The sequence below is a fragment of the Strix uralensis genome, chromosome 1, assembly GCF_047716275.1.
Source record: "Strix uralensis isolate ZFMK-TIS-50842 chromosome 1, bStrUra1, whole genome shotgun sequence".
Taxonomy (NCBI): domain Eukaryota; kingdom Metazoa; phylum Chordata; class Aves; order Strigiformes; family Strigidae; genus Strix; species Strix uralensis.
This window is the reverse complement of record NC_133972.1, coordinates 20,276,274-20,295,559: the sequence shown is the minus strand read 5'-3', so window position 1 is coordinate 20,295,559 and position 19,286 is coordinate 20,276,274. Positions and strand designations below refer to the sequence as shown.

The 19,286-nt window shown below is 47.9% G+C and overlaps 1 protein-coding gene and 1 long non-coding RNA gene across 2 annotated transcripts in view; one reads left to right on the top strand and one right to left on the bottom strand.

Moving 5' to 3' along the window:
• Positions 1-7,445, bottom strand: part of TBX20 (T-box transcription factor 20) — a 41,083-nt gene extending 33,638 nt beyond the window's left edge. Inside the window, exons 1-3 of the mRNA XM_074858661.1 lie at positions 7,224-7,445; positions 5,040-5,274; positions 3,572-3,736 (exon numbers count right to left, since the gene is read on the bottom strand). Of these exons, the coding sequence (XP_074714762.1) occupies positions 3,572-3,736; positions 5,040-5,274; positions 7,224-7,350 (527 nt within the window). The 5' untranslated portion in view covers positions 7,351-7,445. The remainder of the gene's footprint in view (positions 1-3,571; positions 3,737-5,039; positions 5,275-7,223) is intronic.
• A 2,198-nt stretch (positions 7,446-9,643) lies between these two features.
• Positions 9,644-13,144, top strand: LOC141953105 (uncharacterized). Its single transcript, XR_012631857.1, has 3 exons — positions 9,644-9,685; positions 10,890-11,116; positions 12,409-13,144. It is a non-coding gene; the product is annotated as an uncharacterized LOC141953105 (long non-coding RNA).
• The last annotated feature ends 6,142 nt before the right edge of the window (positions 13,145-19,286 follow it).

Here is a 19,286-nt window from a genome sequence, read left to right as displayed (position 1 = left end):
ATCTTTAGAGCCCTGAATTAGAGAAAGCAAAACAGAAAGAGTCCCAAACATGACCTGCAACTTTTCAGCCAGTCTTGTGATATTTTTTTTGGAGCCTGACTTCTAACTTTGAATGTCTGGATAGCTAATAATGTTTACTGTGATCACAGAGTGTCAGGCTCAGCAAGGTTTGGCTAATTGGGACCAAAAAAGCAAACTATTTCAAATATGTGCTGGGGAATGAGTAAAGATCTTGATGTGTCTAAAAACTGAGCACAACTGTTTTACACGATAGGCAGTTAATGCTTGGCACTGCTTTCAAACTACGACGTGCCTGGATGATAGCAGAGTGCTAACAGGAAAATCACTGAAGGATGGACACCTGAACGTCAGTTAAGTAATGTATTAATGGACCTTCTTTTTCTTTACTGATTTGCTAGATGCCATTGATTGCACTGCAACATCTGGTTCCACCTGGTGAACTACATCTATCTGCACACTTCTCCTACGGTCTGAGCTTGCACGCCTTGGAGGGGTGAAAACTAGATGTATTGCCCACTGAACTAGAAGTCACCAACAGGACTGTGTGTGCGCACGAGGAAACAGGTTAGAGAAATAAATGTGCACATTCTGGTGCAGCACACGAAGCTCCCCCAGAAGTTCACGCAGGCTCTGCTGCCTAAGGCCAGCCAGATGCGAGGGGCTGCTCGCTTCAATTCACAAAGGCTTTAGAAGCCATATTTGGATATGAGTTTGCTCCACGGTATATAGTTTCATGATATATGCAAGGCTTGGGTACTGCTTCCTTCTTGAATATTTTGGAATGCTCTCCTTCTGTTTAGTTTAACAGTTGGTCTGGTCCTGCAAGCCCCATGCACATAGCTTTTAATTACCTTAATGTCTCAAATAATTTGCAAACCTTTTAAAGGTTTCCTACCTAGGGTCCTCTGTAAGCGTGTAAACACTATAACTTCATTAAACAAATTATTGTAGCCAAATACAGTAAAAAAAAAAGTAAAACAAGACAGATTTCTGAGTGAAAGAAAGGAGGTGAAAAAGGAAGAAGAGCAAATAAAGGTACATGCTGAAACTTATTAAACTGATGTTTCACACAGTCTTAGCAATTTGGAAGAACAAACACAAAATATCACATAGGTATTCTATCCCCAGATAGCACTTTAGAAGATTTACAAAAGACTCTCTGAAAAGTATTTTTATTTAAGTGTTCGTTGCCACATAAACTTGTCTTAAACATTGACAGCAGGAAGACAGGGATAAAACCAGTTTTTATAGAAAGTTCCCTGAAGGGCTAATCTTTCAAACAGAATCACAGAATACTTATTAATTTGGAAAAAAAAATAGCTGTCTCAGCATTGAAAGTTATTTTTATAATGGAAAGAGCAAAACACCTAACGGGTCCGATCCTGCAAAGTCTCACACCTATGCACAATGTGACTCCTGAATAATTCCCCTGATGCCGATGTGCCCCTGCAGATGCAGGCAGTGACGTGGATGGGGAGTTAACACCTTGGTACCAGCGCCCAGGCGCTAAGCACATATACACCCCACGCTGACACTCCTCAAGTAAGGAGAGCTAAGACCGCGTGTTTGGAGAAGAAGAAATCAAAACTTCGTTAAGGGCTCCTGTTACTGGAGCAGGACCAAACCCGTTTCAAGATGGGAGGAGTATTACTTTTAATTTGAGCAAGACTGAGGCCTCCTACCTCAAAAGATGCATTAACACTCCAGAAAAAGCACTAGCAATGCAAACATTGGCACGCTGAACCTCTTGACATCTTTTTTCTCGCCAAACAGGAGCATAAGAAGGAGAAAGTGCATAATTGTATATCTAAGTACCATTCATACAAAGAAAAAGTAATCTCTGCCTGTGTTGTGATCCAAAAGATCATTGTGTTTTGGCTAAGCATCCTGAAAATGAAGCAGTAAAGATATACATTTACACACAGAGGCACTGATCCAATCGGGACCTTAAAGAGCTACCACAGTATATGATAATAAATATTAAACTCCAAGGAGGTTTGACCCCAGCTCTAAAACACTCAGTAGGGCAGTTGCTAATTATTCCAAGGATCAAACTCTTGTCTTATATTCTTTTATTTCCTCATTGAGCTAGTCTATGCCAGACAGAGTGTGAATTAGCAATTGATTTAAAGGTATCCCAGAAGGTACTTAAATGGGAAAATAAGAAGGGGAGAACCCTGCCTTAAAACTGTGTCTGTCCTTCCCCTAATTCTTCTTTTGATGCTGACTCCTTTGGAGTAGGATCCCTGGTTTTTCTTTGGGTTTTGATCAGTGCTCATTACAATACGTCAAACGAGGCCCTCGGACGTTAACCACATTGCAAGAAGGAGTTTTTGGCCATGAAAACAAAGCCGACATAACTCCTAGGTTGCTGTCTTTAATCACAGCTTCTCTGCATGCGCTTTTTGTTTGTTTACTTCCCTGAGCCGCCTTCCAGAGATCAGCAGTCAGCAAGCTTTCAGCTGAACTATTTATATGAGGAAAGTGTGCAGGATTTGGTCCTTATACTCACACACACAAAAATATGCTTCCATTTCTTGTGTTTCACTTCTAATTTCTTTCTCTGTAATAAGCAAGTTCTTAACCCCGGGCTAAGCCACCTGGAGCAGATCTGTGTGTCTGCACAGAGCCCTCCACAAAAAGTTTCTTTGAAGCCAGAGAGGAATCCACGTTATTTCCATATCTCCAGCTCTGACTCAGCAAAGCCGTTCGACATGTGCTTCAGTCTTACTGGACTTGGGGACTTAAGTACGTACTGAAGTGCTGGGCTGAATACGATGAAGTGTGGGTCTCCCCTGAAGCGCCGTCCTACTGTACAGCCTAGTGCTGCAGCCTCAGTTGGAATGATTTTAGAAATTAATTTTCTACAGCATTTTGTTTCTGTATAGAAAACGGGGGGAATTTACTTGATTTTTTTCCTAACATCTCAGAAAATGTCATGGTTTCTTAAAAAAATATATAAATCTCTGTGCTGTAGAACTGATCTATACTTTGCCTGCTGTCTAAGAGGTGAGTAAAAGCAAGAATAAAATTATCGTTTAGCAAACGCTGGATGTATTATCAAGAAATAATATCATTTCAAGCATAAACAGCACTGAACTGTAATGTAGTATTTCTACTTGGACTTGGCTGGTGGTGCCTGGGTTGCTTTAAATTATGAGGTCAAATGCCAGGGAGGAGGCAAACCCAAAAGACAAATCAGGTTGGTTCTTTTTTTAAAGCTTTCTTATCTGAATCAAGGCAAACTTCATTTTTTAAAAATATATATATATATATATAAAAGACCCTTCAACCAAATCCTGTGTGCCTTGGAACATTCAGTATAAATCAAGCCTTCAAGTCTCAAGCAGAGGTTTGAGGCCCGATTCTGTATCATAGAAATAAATGAATTTTGCAATCAACTTTGTTGAGCACAGCCTCAACGTCTCAGAGCACTCTTTGCAAACAGCATGGAAAGATTAATAGCAGGTATTTCTTGAAGAGAAAAAGAAAAGAAAAAAAAAAAAAGGTAAAGAAAATAAAAGAAAGACCAGCAGTAACATTTACAAACCTTGCAGGGAGCGGAGGATCAGCTTTTCCAGCCACTAACCAGGAAGACCTGTGGTAGGCATATCTATATCTTTTATTGTCCACAGGAACTATATCCATTAACACAATGTACTTGGCTTCAGGATCCACTCCCGAGAAGGAAACCCTGATTGTAGGAAACATTCTCCTGAAATAAATGCAAATCAGAAAATAAATAGGTGGATGGAGAACAGAAATAAGAGAGCTTCTGAGAAACTCCTAAAAGTAAGAATTATATTTTAACCACCTGAAAAAAAAAAAAAAAGCATCTATTGATTCTGCTACAGTGTGATAGAAGTTAAATCCTGTGTATCTCTAATATGCACAGAAAGAGCAGCTTGAAACCAGAACGATTTTTTGAAAGCAAAAAGAAAAAAATGGTAAAAGTGAAAAAGTTAAGGAGAAATGTACTTTTTGCCCGTTAGTTAAAAGCACACAACGATTTCAGAAAATAGGTGTACCTAAGGTACAGAAGTCTTAAGCAAAATGGATTTTTTTTTTTTATGGGATCCATACTAGTGTTAGGGAAATATTGCAGAAATTATATCCGTTAATATTCTCACATATTTTCGACGCATGTTCTTTTAAGCCTGCTCACGATATTTCTGAGAGGAATTTTCAAAACTAAACTTTCCTTTCTTCACTTAATTTTTGACAAAATGCAATCTTTAAATGTAAGGTTATGCCATAGACCAGAAATAAAGTTAAATAACTTTAAACAGTTTAAAATTTTCAACTTCAAATTGCAGATTTTATACGTAATTTTTTTTTTTTTTTTTTTTTTTTAACACATACTGGTAGAGCTCGCCAGTTAGGGGGAAAAAAAATCGTCAGGGAACTTCATTAGTAAAAAGCGACTTTGGGGGATTACAAAACCCGACAAGACATTTGGCCCCTCCGGACTGCCTTTGAGTGACCCAAACCCCAAAAGCTTTACTGAAGAAACGGCAAGGTTGAGGTGATAAGAAAGCCTGGGATTCTTTTGCACATTTTTGCAACCGAGAGAAAAGAGAACCAAACCAAACCAAGCGCTGACTGAATTATTTCCTCCCCACTCCTCGTTTCCCTGTGTCTCTACCACCCAGCCCCGCAAAAATCGCTGCACGAAGGAGCTTTCAGCCACAGAACAAAATTTTAGGGAAACGACATTTCTACCCAGCCGCCGGGACCCTCCCGGCTGGATTTCAGCCGGCCGCGCCGCACCGCACCCCGCTGCCGCCCCGGGGCTCCGCGCACCGCACCGCACCGCGCAGCGCCGGGCTGAGCCCGCCGAGGGGCTGCTGCCCAGCGCGGCGGCAATTAAGGGGATTCACTATCCTCCTCCTCCTCCCCTTACCCCATCCGTGCTGCTCTCCCAAAATAAAAACTGCGGGGTTTTGTTTGTTTTGCCCCTTTCCCCCCCGTCCCCCCACCCCAAGCCGCCTCTGTGCGCCGGGGCTGCCCAGCCTTACCTCCCGGATTTGGTGATGATCATCTCGGTACCCAGCTCGTGAAACTTGTCCCAGAGCTCTTTGGTCTCCAGGCTGCAGGAAATTTTGGCCATCTCCTCGCTGGGGATGATGGGGGTGGTGGGGATGAGGGGCTCGGTGCACAAGGACGAAGGGCTGGTGCTAAAATCCCCGTGAGGGTCCAGGCTGGATAAATCACTCAAAGGCTGGGCGCAAGAGGATTTCTCAACGAATTGTTCTGCAGGGTTTGGGGAGGGGGGGGGGAACAAAGAAAGAGAGAGGGGATTCAGCCAGGACGGACCGAGCGCCGAGAAAAAATACTTATTTTCAAAAAAAAAAAAAAAAAAAAAAAAAGGGCATTTGTGGTTCAGCTGCCCCCCCGATGCAGCACCCCGCGAGGTCAGGGATGGTGATTTTTCGGGGGTCGTTTTCCGGAGGCGTACGGCGAGGGGTGCTCGGGGGGGTGGCGGGGAGCGGCGCGGCCGATACCCGCTCCGCGGGTCGCGGTGGGGCAGGGCGGGCCCTGCGCGCTGCCTCCCTGCTTAACCGAGGGCTTCCATGGAAGGGTCACTTAATTCTCATTAAAACGGGAGCGCTCGGCTCCGAGGGGGTGCTGAGGGCCGGGGTCATGCGGGGGGGTGGGGGGCGCGGGCGGCTGCTCCTCAGTTGCGCCGCTGGTAAAGGGCGTAACACAGAAGGAGGCCGAGCGCGGCCGCGCAGGCTCCGCGCTTCCTCCGCGGGAAAGCGAGCTCCTAAGACTAACTCAACCGGGTCTGCTCTGCCTCCAGTCGGTTTGCTGAGCCTGAGCACACTTCCCTTGGAGGAACAGGCTCCGGGGGAGCTGCATGCAGCCGCGCAACCTGCGCGGAGGCACTGGTTCCCCCCGGCTCTCCCCCCCGGGAGGCTGCGGGGGCTGAGTTTCAGCCGAAGGAGAGGAGGGGAGGGGAGGGAGCCGGGCTGCGGGGGTCTCTGCCCCGGCCCCGGGATGCGGCGCCAAGAAACGGGAGGAGCACAGATGCGCCCTGCCCCTACAGAGAAAGATTTCGCCCAAATCTCCGGTTAATAAAAGCCGAGTTACAGGCAGTCTTTTCCCCTCGATTTCTAATTGAATGGCGTGGGGGAATGAGTGAAAAAAAAAATTGAAAAATAAATTGAACGAGCGGTTTCGGGAAAAAAAAAAAAAAAAAAAAAAAAGAAAGAAGAAGAAAACTAGCTACGTCTAACGCAAGACTATGTAAATATGTCAGACGGGAATACTACAACATTCTCGGCCTACGTTATCCCCTAGACTAAAAAATAAAGTTTGCAATGAATCCCTGGAGTACGTGAAATCTATTGAGACAGTTGATGAGACGGAGCAGCCGCCGAGAGCGCTGCCTTTTCTAAATTCTTGTAAGACTGAATGTAATCTTGTTCATTGGCGCCCTGAAAGCTTAACATATTTTTTCGCAGTTTTCTGCGAACTCTTGGATACATGCAAGGACCACAAGCCGCAGAAATTGGAAAGGGGAGGAGGGGAAGATGCTGCTATTTTTTAAAAGCCTTCGGGAATCTGAATCGAGGCGACAGAATAGAAGCGAAATCCCTTACCCGAAAATCGCGCTGAATTACTATAAAAATCCTCCCGGTCGTTGTAAAGTGACACGGTCTAGATGAGCCTACATCTAGTAGCTGTGGAGCGAAGGGATCTTCAGGTACAAGTTTTACTACCGCTTGTGAGCCTAGGCACGATACCGGAGATTCTCTTATTTGACTTCAAAAGCAGATATGATTTGTAATATATATTGGAGAGGTTCATGTCACACCAGCGAAGAGCAATGTTAACTACCTTAGGGTGTGAGATTATTCTACGAACGGCGAGGCTGGGTAAATAAACGTCGTGATTTAAACTGGAGGAATTCAGCGAGTAGTTTCTGCTGTAAAGAGCCTCGCCTGGAAACGACGGTGAGTGTCGGGGAGACTTGAACCGGCTTTGGCGGCGCGGCTTTTCCTTCTGCAGGGAAAACCTGTGGGCAGGGGGAACCCGCCGCTGCCTGAGCCGGCTACCGGAGCTTTGGGGAGGGGGACCCTGAGCGGAAAGCGGGCTCCGCCGGGGACGGACAGACAGACGGACGGACAGACGGACGGGCGGGCGGACGGGAGCTCCGCGCCCCACGGACACCGGCGGTCCCCCCCGTCCCCACTCACCCAGCGGCTTGATGGTGCTCTCGGGGGACTCCTTGTCCTTGGAGCTGCCGCTCGACATGAGGGCGGCGATGGAGAAGGCGTTGGCCCGGGAGGAGAGCTGCGGCTTGGGGGGCGGCGTGTACTCCATGGCCACCCCGGCGGCGCGGCGGGGCTCGGCGCTGCCCGGACGGGGCGGTCGGTCGGTCGGTCGGTCGCACCGCGGGGAGCAGCGCGGGGGTAGCAGCCGGGCGGGAGCAGCTCTGCGCCCGGCGCTGCGCGCTCCCCCGCCTTAACGCGGGGCCGCGGAGATCCTATCGGCCGGCGGCCAATCGGCGGCGGGACACGTCAAGGGCCCCGGCCCGGCCGCGGAGGAGGAGGAGGAGGAGGAGGGGGAGGAGGCGGGCAGGAGGAGGAGGAGGAGGAGGAGGAAGGAGGGGAGGGCAGGGCTCTGCCCGCCCGCGGGGTGGGCAGGGGGCGGCCGGCCCTCGGGCGAGCTCCCCGCTGCCGCTCCCCCCTCCGGGCAGCCCAGCCCCGCTCCCCGTCGAGGCCCCCGCTGCGGGTCGGGGTGCGCCCCCCGCTCCTCTCAGCTCGGGGAGTGGGGGGGAAGGGGGCAGGCCACACGGCCGAGGATGCTCCCGAGAAGGTCCCTGGGCTATTCGCTTTGTCGAGGCAAGAATCAGGGAGAGATGGTTGAAAAGAGGAAAAGAAATTGTTGTTTTTTCTCGTGCGTGCGTGAGCCAGTTTTCTGTTTTAAATTCAAATTTTAAAAGACCACAACTTCTAAAGCAGCCGTTTTCGTCGCTCTTGCCTGCTGCTGGGACAGAAGGTTCCTTAAGGCTGATCGTGCGCTCGGTTTTCCGGCACCGGATCCCAAATATTGTCATCCCAGTCAGATGTACTCGCCCCCACCGACTCCAGGTGAGCCCCTGGCTGGGTTCCCGTCCCAGCCAACCCAGTGCGTGGGCCACTGATCGCACAGTTTTCTTCAACACCGTTTCATCGGCTCCACCAAACTAGATAGTGTTGATCAAGCACGTAAAACAGAGAGAAAACCAGGACGGGCTGATGGTGCCGACGAGCAGATTATTCCCAGGCAGTGATTTAAGTAAGTTGCTCGCCAGAACTCTTTTAAACACATCCTCCCATAAATAAAAAAGCGGGGAATTTGACTGGAGTTCTTTAAATAAAAAGAGGACTGAAAATATTCCCTCGCTAAAACGACTCAAGAGGACACGCAAATTTGCCACTAAAGTTCCAACTTCTAAACCTAGAACCGAATCCGAGGGGCTTTTAATACGCAGGCTTGTACCAAGAGACATGCTGCTGGAACAGATCAGTGCCACTCCTATTCCTGCCGAACTTAATCAATTAATTAGGAGAAACAATTATTCAGGTCACCCTTCACAGCCCGTGAAGCAGACAACACGAAATAGTGCTTTATCGCTTTGAAATGAGCGAGAACCGACCGCGGTTTGCCCTCTTATTACCTGAATTTGCGAATGGATAGAATAAAATAGATACATATTCCATCGCAAACAGGACGTGACTGAAGCGTTTGGCAGAGGGCTAAGGATTTCAGCGTGGCCCACAGTGGTCTGGGGGCCCGGACTCGCCTAAGGCTAAGCCGGGGAAGAGGGGGGCAGCGGGAGAGGCCGGGCAGCCCCCGAGTCGGGCAGCCGGGAGAGCCTGCAGCGGCCAGGGCAGCTCACGAAGCATCTTCTCTTGCCTCGGCGAGAACGAGACGAACGATTCTCCCCACACCAATCCCAAGAAAACAAACAAACAAAAAGTCCCCAAACCGCTTTACCGCTTTACTCCGAGGGACATCCCTCTATTTAACAGCCCGGATTCCCTGCGGGACAGCCCCGCTCCCGGCGTGCGAGGGGCGGCGGCGGCGGCGGGACGGGGGTCCGGCCCTGCGCTCCCTTGGCCCTACCTGAAGAGCAGGGTCCGGCCTGCCAGAAAAGAAAGACAGGGAGGGAACAAATAGCCTGAGGAATTATTCTCTTCACCCTTCATGTGGTGGTGGGGATGCCTAAATCCCCTTTGGTTTCCTGTCTCCTCTATGCGCGGCGCAAATAAGGATAATAAAAAAGCCAAGCTCCCGTCAAAGTAAGAGCGCAGATCCTGGGAAGGAAAAAAAAAAAAAAAAAAGGCAAAAAAAGAGAGCTCTCCCTTTCCCCCTGCTTATCTCCGTCCCCGAGCAGCCAGGTCGTACCATACCTGTCCCTAGCAGGGACGACCCCGGCGTGCCCGGCCCGTCGGGGCTCAGGGGAGGGGGCGGCCGTGAATATTTCGGTGCTGAGGGCGCCTGGCTGGAAAACCCCGACATGCGGGAGTCGGCTCAGCCCCGGGAGCTGCGGCAAAGCCCGGACCCCTTTCTGCTTTGCCGCGCCGCGGGATTTCCAGCCCCGCGGGGGGACCGGTCGCTGCCTTTGGCTGGGGGAGAAGGACCCAGCCCCGGCGGGGGGAAGCGCTGTGCGGTGAGAAGGGCACGGCGCGGCCGGGCGCGGAGAGGAGCGGAGAGGAGCGGAGCGGCCGGGCGAGGGGGAGACCGAGGCCGCGGCGCGGCCCTGGAGCGGGGAAGGGGCTGGCGATCGCCTCCGGGCAAGGGGTTGCTCCCCTGGGAGAGGGACCGGCTTTAGGGGCTTGCGGGTCTCTGCTCGCACCCTGGAGAACAAAAACCCGGGGTGGAAAGAAACCAGGAGCTTCGTTTTATTTTATTTTAAACGGGACCGTCCACACGGGATGGCTTTTCTTTGCTCAGTTAAGCCCTGCAATTTTTCGCTCTATCCCACGAGAATCTTTATTTTCTTAGTTTTTCCCTCGCTCCGCCTCCGATAAGGAAATGAGCCTTGTCTAGACGCCCAGAGCACCCCCTCCTCCCCCGTGGGCAATGAATGGGGCTCCGCTCCGGCCGCCTAATCCTCGCTGTGGCTCCCTCCCCCGCCGGGGCCGAGCCGAGGAGACACGCGGATCCGCGGACCCGTGTGGGGAAGGGGAGAGAGACCGGCTCCCCCGGGCTGCGCTGCCGCCCCTGCCCACGGCCCTCTCCGGGGCTAGGGGGGCCTTCAGAGACGAGGGAGGTGAGTGTCGGGGTCACACACCACTACCCCAGCGCTCTTGGTCCCCCTCTGCTTTCCCAGCCAAGGGGATGTAATTAATACGTCATTAATAAACCCCTGCGCGCCCTCCCCGGGGGACGCGAACGGGAGCAGCCGGTCCCCGCCGTCCTCCCCAGCGCCCGTCCCCGTGGCAGCAGGGCGGCTGTCACCGCTGCACCGGCCCCGCTCCCGAGAGCGGAGTTACGAACCCTGCTGCACCCCAGCAGGGCGGCTGCCTTGTACGAACCCGTTTAAATTTAATCCTTCGTTATTTCTTTCACCGTATATAAAGAACACGCCATCTGCACCGCAGAGTTTGTTTTCTATCTAGCAAATCCGCGTGTTTGTCGCTAGTGTCAGCCTGGTATGGCAGAGTCATTTCAGTAGGCTTCATTATGCTTTCAAAGTACCTTTTTTTTTTTTTTTTTTTTTTTCACCCTCCTGTGCGCAAAAAGCTCCTTGCTGTCTTGTGCTCTGGCAAAAACCAGCGTGCGGGGAAGCGCTGCGGATCGTGGCTGCGCACCTCGCTGCGCTCGTTCAGTCACCACCTTTAACCAGGATTCGATCTCATTTTCACCGACAGGTTTCTGACAGGGAGCTTGCGGCTCCCCCCCCTCCAAAACGTCTCTCTGCTCCCTGCAAAGCAAAGACGAGAAGCTGATCCCGAGAAGACGATGAACACCGGCCGCTTCTTCCCGGCCCTTTTCTCACCTAGACGCAATCACGACGGGAACGAGACACGAGGGGCAGAAACCTGCACAAACCCGCCAGGAAACCTGGCGTCCTGCCCGGCAGGAGGGATGATTTCAGGTGCGCCTTTGCTTGGGTGACGGGAGCTCCGACCCTGCGCGCTTTTGCGCGGCCGCGCAGCCCCACCGGCGGGCGGGGTGTGCGGGAAGGGGCGCACACCGGGCCGAGGACCGCGCTCAGGTTTTTTAGCGACTGTTTCGCGCAGTGATGGAGTGGCCACCGCTCTTTTTTTTTTTTTTTTTTTTTCTCTCGCAAAAGCCCCCGCGCCGCGCACTTCACGCCGCAGAGCCAAATCCGTGCGCAGCCCCGCGGCGGCCCCCGGGGGGCTGTGCCCCGAAACCGGCCCCGGCTGCGGTTTCCCCGCAGAGCACCGAGCTGAGGTGATACCCGCTCCGCTCCCGGCCGCCCCTTGGGATAACCTGGCGCCCCATCCCTCCTCCCCCATCCGCCCGTTATTTCCCCGTCTCCCCCCCGAAGCCCTCTCCCGTGCAGAGGGCAAGACCCCCCTCACCCCTTTAATTAGAGAGGAGCCTAAGGGTGCGGAGTGCGTCTGCCGAGACCCCCACCGCCGCCTTCCCACCCTAACCGCTCCTCGCCCGGAGCCGGTGCCCGACCCTTCAGCCCGCTCCCCCCGCCGCAAGGTGCCCCGCGGTGCTGCTCTCGGCTTCGACCCGTTCCCGCCTCGGGAGGGGAGGAGTTAAAATCTCCTTCTTTTTCTTATTGCTCCCCCCCAACCTGTAAACAGTTTGTCCTGCGTAAAGAATCGTCTCTATTCGCCCGGGCAGGGGGGCAAGAGCGGTCGGTCGTGTCCTGCGAGGCATCGCTACTGTACACAGCGATGACTACAGGGCTCTCCGGCTCTGCTCTTCTGCAAGTTTATGCGATGATCAGCTCTGCTTTCAGGCGCTTTTTTTTTTTTCCCTTTCTCCTTTTTTTTTTTTTTTTCTTTCTCCTCTGCTGCACATAATTATGTTGCTCTCTCCCCCTGATTGACCCGCTCTTTGCGCTCCCCGGTTTCGCAGCAACCCCCGCTCCCAGCGCTGTTTCTGCGGCGGGGGCATCTCCTCTTCGCGAAAAGAGCCGCGCCAGCAAGGCACAAGCCCAGGTACCAATTTCACAACAAAAACATCTCAATGTCACCTACACCGAGAAGGTGGCTTATTGGAGCAAAATGCGAGGCATTTTAAACCCATTAGGCATCTCCCAGATGCAAATCCAATGGTGGAAGGAGAAAGGCTCTATTAAGACCCGAGGGCTGACAATTAGATTATAGTCCAATTGCCAGTGGATAATGTGCTAAAAGCTTTCCCACTTAGTGTAACTCCTCACTGAAAATTATTCACACTTTGCAGGCTGCTGCACTCCAGAACCGGGAGGCGTCTTTGTCTACGGAGAGCGCGAACGGCCGGGCATACGGACCCACGGACAGACACACACGCAGGAGGTCTCGCAGCCAAGAGGATAATTAAACACATCTATCCCGATCCAAAGCCATACAGCAAAGCTGCTTCTGGTGCAAGTTTACGACCGCAGGCACACACGCTGCAAACGTGAGGGTATAGGTGCATCCACAGGCGCACGAACACCTCTTCAGACGTGCGATCTTGGGCACACACACATCGGCACGTCAGCTGGATACGATTAGACTTCTGCGCCCCTTTCATGTGCAGAAAATGCATCGTATTTTCCATATAAACCTAAAGTTTACTCTTAATGGAAGCGATGACATTTTTATTAAAAAAAAAAAATAATTCCGAGTTTGGGTACTCCACAGATTTCTTTTCGGTTTAAAACACTCACTAAAAGCTGACGAAATTTTCACTAAGGGGTTGTACTCCTAAGGCTCTCCGGCTACAATTTGAAGCACCACCAAGCAGTGGCAAGACGCCGGACGCGATCATTCAATTAAAATATTGCAAAAACCTCTTCAGGTTTTAAGATTAGCCATCGAGAAAGCTGCAACGAAAGCACGAAATGCCATTTTTCTGGCCTGAGCTTATTAGCAGCCCGACTAGCCACGAAGGTCGTTATCCAAGGCAATTACTTCTCCCTGTGGCAGGCAGTGCGTTTGAGCCAGCCGGGCTGGATTTCCCCGAGCGCAGGCAGCAAACAGGCAGGGGATGAGGGGACTGCGGCCGCCGATGCTGCGCCTGCCCCCACCGGGGGGAGGTTCTGCCCCGGGGATGGAAGCCTCCCTCCCCCCGGCGGGGGCAGGCGCTTGTACCCCGGGAAGAGGATGCTCCACGGCGGCCGGCGAGCACCCCATCCCGCCCCAGTAGGTGAGGGGGGGCTGCCCTGGACCGGAGAGGGGTCCAGGGTAAGGCTGGGCTCCCCATGGCGAGAGGGGGTAGGGAGATGCAGCAGGGCCGGCCTGCCTGCCTCCGTGCAGTGAGGGACCTCTGCCCCCTTTCACATCACATGTACCAGAAGTCATGAGCCTTTTCTTTTTCTAGGCTTTTTTTTAAACAAAAAAAAAAAAATTAATTAATATGCAAGTTTGTCTTAATCAGCCTTCTCAACATCATTTAATTGAAAACCAAAGCAAAACAAGTCATCCCAAGCAGCACCCAGAACAGCAAAGACCTAGGCAACACACCACGCGCCTGCAGTGACCAAGCACCCGCTTTGGATTTTGGGGTTTAAAATAACAGTCAGCGGTGTTACAAAAAGCCACATGATCTTTAACAGCTCTATTTTTATACATCCATTTCATGCTCAATTTCAAACCAAGGTCCTTAAGAGCCCTTCCACCTGTTTTGCAGAGTTAGAGGAAATATGCACTGAATTAACTGACAGTACTAAGCAGAAAGGATGGGTTGTTGGAGGGATAGATAGGTTCAGAAAAGCTCCTTCACAGGTCTTAAAAACAAAATCAGAGAATATAAAGTTTTCTATTCACAGTCCGGTCACTTTGTTGGAGGGGACTGCATTTCAATGGCTTGCAAAAGGATCTGCTTGCCTGATTTCTTTACACAAAAAGTATTTTTAATTTCTTTACACATAAAGCATTTCAGAACACTCTTCAAAATTTTATAAATCATAAAACGTGACTTGCTCACTTAGCGGACTGCAATATTATTCAACATGAAAAATAACTGTGTGCAGGTATACATAGCTATACACATACATCTGCAGTACCATACATTTGAACTTGCCCAGTGGTGCTTTTCTTGGTTGCCTTCCATGAATCAATACAAGCAACCCGCAATCTGCCACAGTGCAAGATTTACTGTAAGCTGAAACCACTGCTTTGGACCAGAATTTTAGTGGAAAACAAGACTTCTGTATTTCAGTGCTCATTTTAAAGATGCAAAAATGTATGTCAGTGATGTGAAAGCTGTTTGCTGGAGCATCTGAAAAATCTCTTCTAGTTCATGACTTCTGAAGTCTCGCTGAAGTTATCATGTCCTGACAGGCATATATACATCTGTCTATTTGTCTGTCCTAGAGGTAGGACCGAGCTCGTTCTTGACTTTCAACTTGAGAACAGAAATCGAGATGCAATTCCTGTCAGAGTGCAAGACTGTGATGGCTCCCTGTCCTTTGATCAGATACAGCGGTCCTTCTGAAATTTTGGGCTTGCAGTTTCCAGGAGAGCTGTCCCTGCAATTGTTTGTTGGTTGAAGCAAATCTCTGGCTACTGAGTGATGTGACTGTGCAGTGGGACTGCTTGGAAAGTGTAGTCGAGCTCCTGAAACAATATGAATTTATTTCTTTTTTTCTGTATCTGTGACAGATGTTTTAAGTGAACCTGTTATAATTTAATTTTCTTTCAGGCCTTCTTGACTTTTTCCATATTTCATATTTATTTTTCAAAAAATTAATAAATTGGCACTTTTGAGCTTTATTAAGCCACTGGAATTTCAGTAGGTCTTTTGTTTGCTGTTTAAATAATTTTGAAAATTGCATGTTTAAAATACATTAATAAACAATACATTGCCAATTAAAAGTATTTAGAACAAATTCAGCTAAATAAAAAAGTCTCAAGGAGCATTTTTTGGTTTAAAAAAAATAATCACACTTTACACAGCACTCAATCTTAAGATGATCACACGCACATTATGAGAAAAGGCAACTTTTTCCCTCAACTTTTGCAGGCTTTGGATTGGAAGGAGAATTTCAGAGTTGCCTGTAATGGCAATATGAAAATAGGAATAGCGGGAAGTGTGGGGAAGGATAGAAACCTCAAGAACTAAGAAAAAACATTTTCTGGCAAATGCTAAAACTTTTTTTTTTTTTTTTAAATAGAAGAGTCTCTGGTTTTGAGTCTCCGGTTTGAGATGTCTTGGGTGTTACTTACTTCATCTAGATTTATAGTTCCTTGACACTTCTTTTGTTGTGTCCAAAGTTTTGTCCCAAAATATCCAAAGCTAAGAACCTAAAATTAGAGACTGCCTTTGAAACTGCTGACCTCTGCATATTTTCCCTCTGTGAACATACAGCAGTAGGAATACGCCCAAAGACAACGAGTTTTGCTTTGAGGGCCGGCGGTAGGAAGAATTAAAAAAAGACTATCAACCATTCTCCAGAAACTTCAGTAGCGGATGCTTTTCCATTTTTGCTCAGTGATGCATCTACATTTTGTGTCCCACGTCTCTCCTGACAGATGTAAAGGAATATGGTAGTTAAAAGAAAAAAATAAAAAGAAAAAAGTTAGAAAACAAGGAGATATAAGGCAAGTGCAGAACAAAGATTTAATTTCTGGCCTAGCGAGCTTGAAAAGTGAGAAGAAGAGTTGTGATTTACAACTCTCCCAGATCATACAGAGCAGCTTGTAATAAAGCGTGTTATATGGTCTGGGAGCAGCATTGCTGTCACCAAGAAACTGCTCTAGCAGCCTTCTGCTGCCTGAAGCCTTACAGTCATGATCGCAGAAACCTAGTGCGCGCAGATAGGGCCGTGCTGCCAGACCCATCAGGCACCGCAGACGGGGCTGCCAGATATTTCTGGCTTATTTCCACACTGTAAGGATGGAGGAAGAAGCATTCCCACACCGTGGCGTGGTGAAAGGCATCGCTTTTGCTTATTTTAACAGTATGGGGAACAGGATTGGGGGTGTTCTGGCATGAAAGGGAATATTTTTTTTTTTTTTTTTTAAGCCTGCAATTTCAAAAGTATTCAGGATTAGGGCTTGGAAAACATATTTCAGTACCCATAACATACTGCTGATTTATCTGGCAACAACTAGGCTTGCAGAGGGAAACTAAGCTCATTTGAAATAATGTGGTCGTAAATAACATTGGGGGAAAGCAGTTCACAAGTTTGTGTAATTCTCGGCATACACTTTGCTGGAAGGCTGGCACCGAAAGGGTTTTCATTTCAGCGGTGTGAAGACAACTGTACGAGTTAAGCCCTTCCTGCCCTGCCGGTGCAGGTTTGCAGAGGAAGCCAGCTTGCATCCATTAGTTATATCAAAGCGAGGAAACCAATCAACCTGGAATCTGCACCATAAAACGTGGCTAAAAGCCAGGTAGGTTGCCATCAGCTTTCAGGCCATCAGAGGTGAAAATCTGGCCCCTTTATAGTTAACAGTTCATTTAGCATGGATCAGAGAAGAACTTGAACCAATACTTCAGTTCAACCTTACCAAGCCTCTCGGGGATTTTTAGGCTGGTTTCAGAGCTTAACTTGTTGACTGTAGTACAGTATTCATGGTTGATCTTAAAGCTTTCAGCAATAATGACTGTGGTAATGAAAATACAGATCAATTAGGCTTCTGGGTGACATAGAAAATAACATTTCCCTATGACAGACAGGAGACTATAATGGTTTATATTTAATATAAAGTGTAGTTTTTGCTAATGAAGAACATTTATAATCTTGCAGTGCTCGAATTTGTTAGTTTAAAATATGGCTAAACGAGAGTAAATAAGGTGTTAGTTCCAAGCGTTCTTGCAGGATACAAAGTTGGGCTGGGTTTTTTGAGATATAGGAAAAGTTTACAAAATTTGACAAAATTGTGACTGTTGTTACTGTGAAACAGAAATGAAGCAAACATAACTAATAGAATAATACCTCACTGTAAATGCTGAGTAAATAACCAATACATTTAATCAAAGATATAGTTTCTAAATGTAAGTCATGTAAATTTGATATCGTAGAGATAAAAACAATGGGAAGGCATGAAAATAACTCCTTTCCAATAAAAAAGACACCACTTGTCATGCATCTTATTTTTGCCATGGCAGAGAAATCACTATTCCTAGGCTTTTATTTTGACGATTCTTTGTTACACAAGGATTTAACTACATTTGCAGTCCATTGTGCTCTTTTGGCCCAGCATTAGGAACATAAATGGGGAGCTTATTAAATACTGTCAGGTGAGAGCAATTCCTCTTGTGCAAGGCGACCATCAGGGGAGGAAGGCAGCATACCCTACCCTCCATCCACCACTGGCCTGCTCCTGCCTCCAACGAGGCTGCAAGGACTTCAGAGCAGGAATTGGCCTTTCTGTATGTCTACAGTTACCCAATACAGCTGAATCCCACCACTACATAGTTGATGATTAGTAGCAAGGGCAGCCCTGAGCTACACTAGTAGTTGATTAGCTTCCTAATCTTCACCCCTAGCCACTGCTGAGGTCGGGGCTAAGCCTAGCCCAGTTAAACCAACGACTTACTTTGCCTCCATGGTAACCTCTTAAATTTAGGGTTAAACACTTTCTCCTTTCCTCTTTAAGAAATCTTTCGTTGATGAAGGGATTGATGAAAATCAGCCTGAAGCCACAGGCTGTAATTCCATCCGTATGTGGAGTCAAAGTAAAAAAATATTTGTCAAATAATAAATCTCTTTCATTAATGGAAATTATTGAAATTATTATTTAAAATATGCTAGAATAATATATTTCAAGTTAAAAACATATTTTACATTGTGACTTTTTGGCAAGTTAAGGATTTGACCAAGAGCTTAGGTCTCACACAAGTTGAAATAAGTGGGTTCTCTTCAAAGTCCATGGCATAGCCCCTTTTTATATACCTAAGTTTATATTCCTCTTTCTTTTACAGAAACTCTTGAGCAAGTATGGAGTACAGAACCTTGTTGTGCATCTTTCAATTTCAAAGACAGCTGCTAAAGTACAGTACAAGAAGCAACGGTTTAATAAACTTTCCTTTCTAGCACCAGGAATACTATGAGAGCTGGTGCTAAGACAAACCTTGTCTCTCAGGTTTGAAACATTTAGATGTAAATGATCCCGTGGAAAGTGATTATTTACCTTTATACAGTACACAAAATACTAAAACTGTTCACTGATTAGTGTGGATACCCTAAAAAAGCCTAGAACAGATAAGACTCAAAAAGAAAATTCTCTTTAGCATACCAGAATGAATTATATGGATTTACTAAGCACATAGTAAAACCGAGGCTGGCACTGTGAAAGAAAGATAATGGCGTACAGTAGGCATTAGCAGACATAAGGAGGGGAAAGCCTGGACATAATTTAGTGAGTGCTTTGAAACAGATATTTTGTATCAAAAAGGGAAAACCAAGGTTAATTCTGGCAAAATAAACAGACATATCTGGCAGTTTGTAATGGAAAGAAAATTAAGACCAAAGGGTTGAGAGAGAGAGAAGATTTGGTGCTAAGTCCCAGGAATGGAAATACTTGCTTGGAAAAGAGAGTGGCTTAAGTGCGGCTAAACTTTTACGGCAGTAATGACAGCTTTGTACCCCAGGTGATGCCTCTACCCTTCCTTGGCAATGCTGCATTTGCTCTCAATCAGTACAAGATGGTAACTAGAACATGAGACTGGAATTTACTAGTCTTAGACTCTAGCCCAGAATTGCAACTGCGCCATGTTCCTGCTTTGGTTTGCCCAAAACCAAGCACAATGATACCAGCCTGCCATATAAGAGGCTTTGAAGTATGCTGATTAAAAGCACCATATAGAGAGCTGGTATTAGTACTGCTTATAAAACAGGGCATTTGGAAGACAGCTTGATTTGTAGACTCCGTCTGAGCTTTCACAAAGAAGAAGATAGAGTCTATTCTTAAAGCTGGCGTTGCTGCTCACTAACAGCCGATGACACTATCGCATTCAATTAGGTCAAATTTCGGAGTGCTTTTTAAATATTTTTGTTATCAAAGCAACCAATATTTGAACCCTTTCTTTCCTAAGTTCAGTTTCAGGGGGTTGTGAGCCTTTTACACCAACGTGCTCGTAGGGATTGGAAAATTCTGTGTTTAACACACACTCATGTTTTCAGCAAAAGAAAGGCTGTATGAAATCTG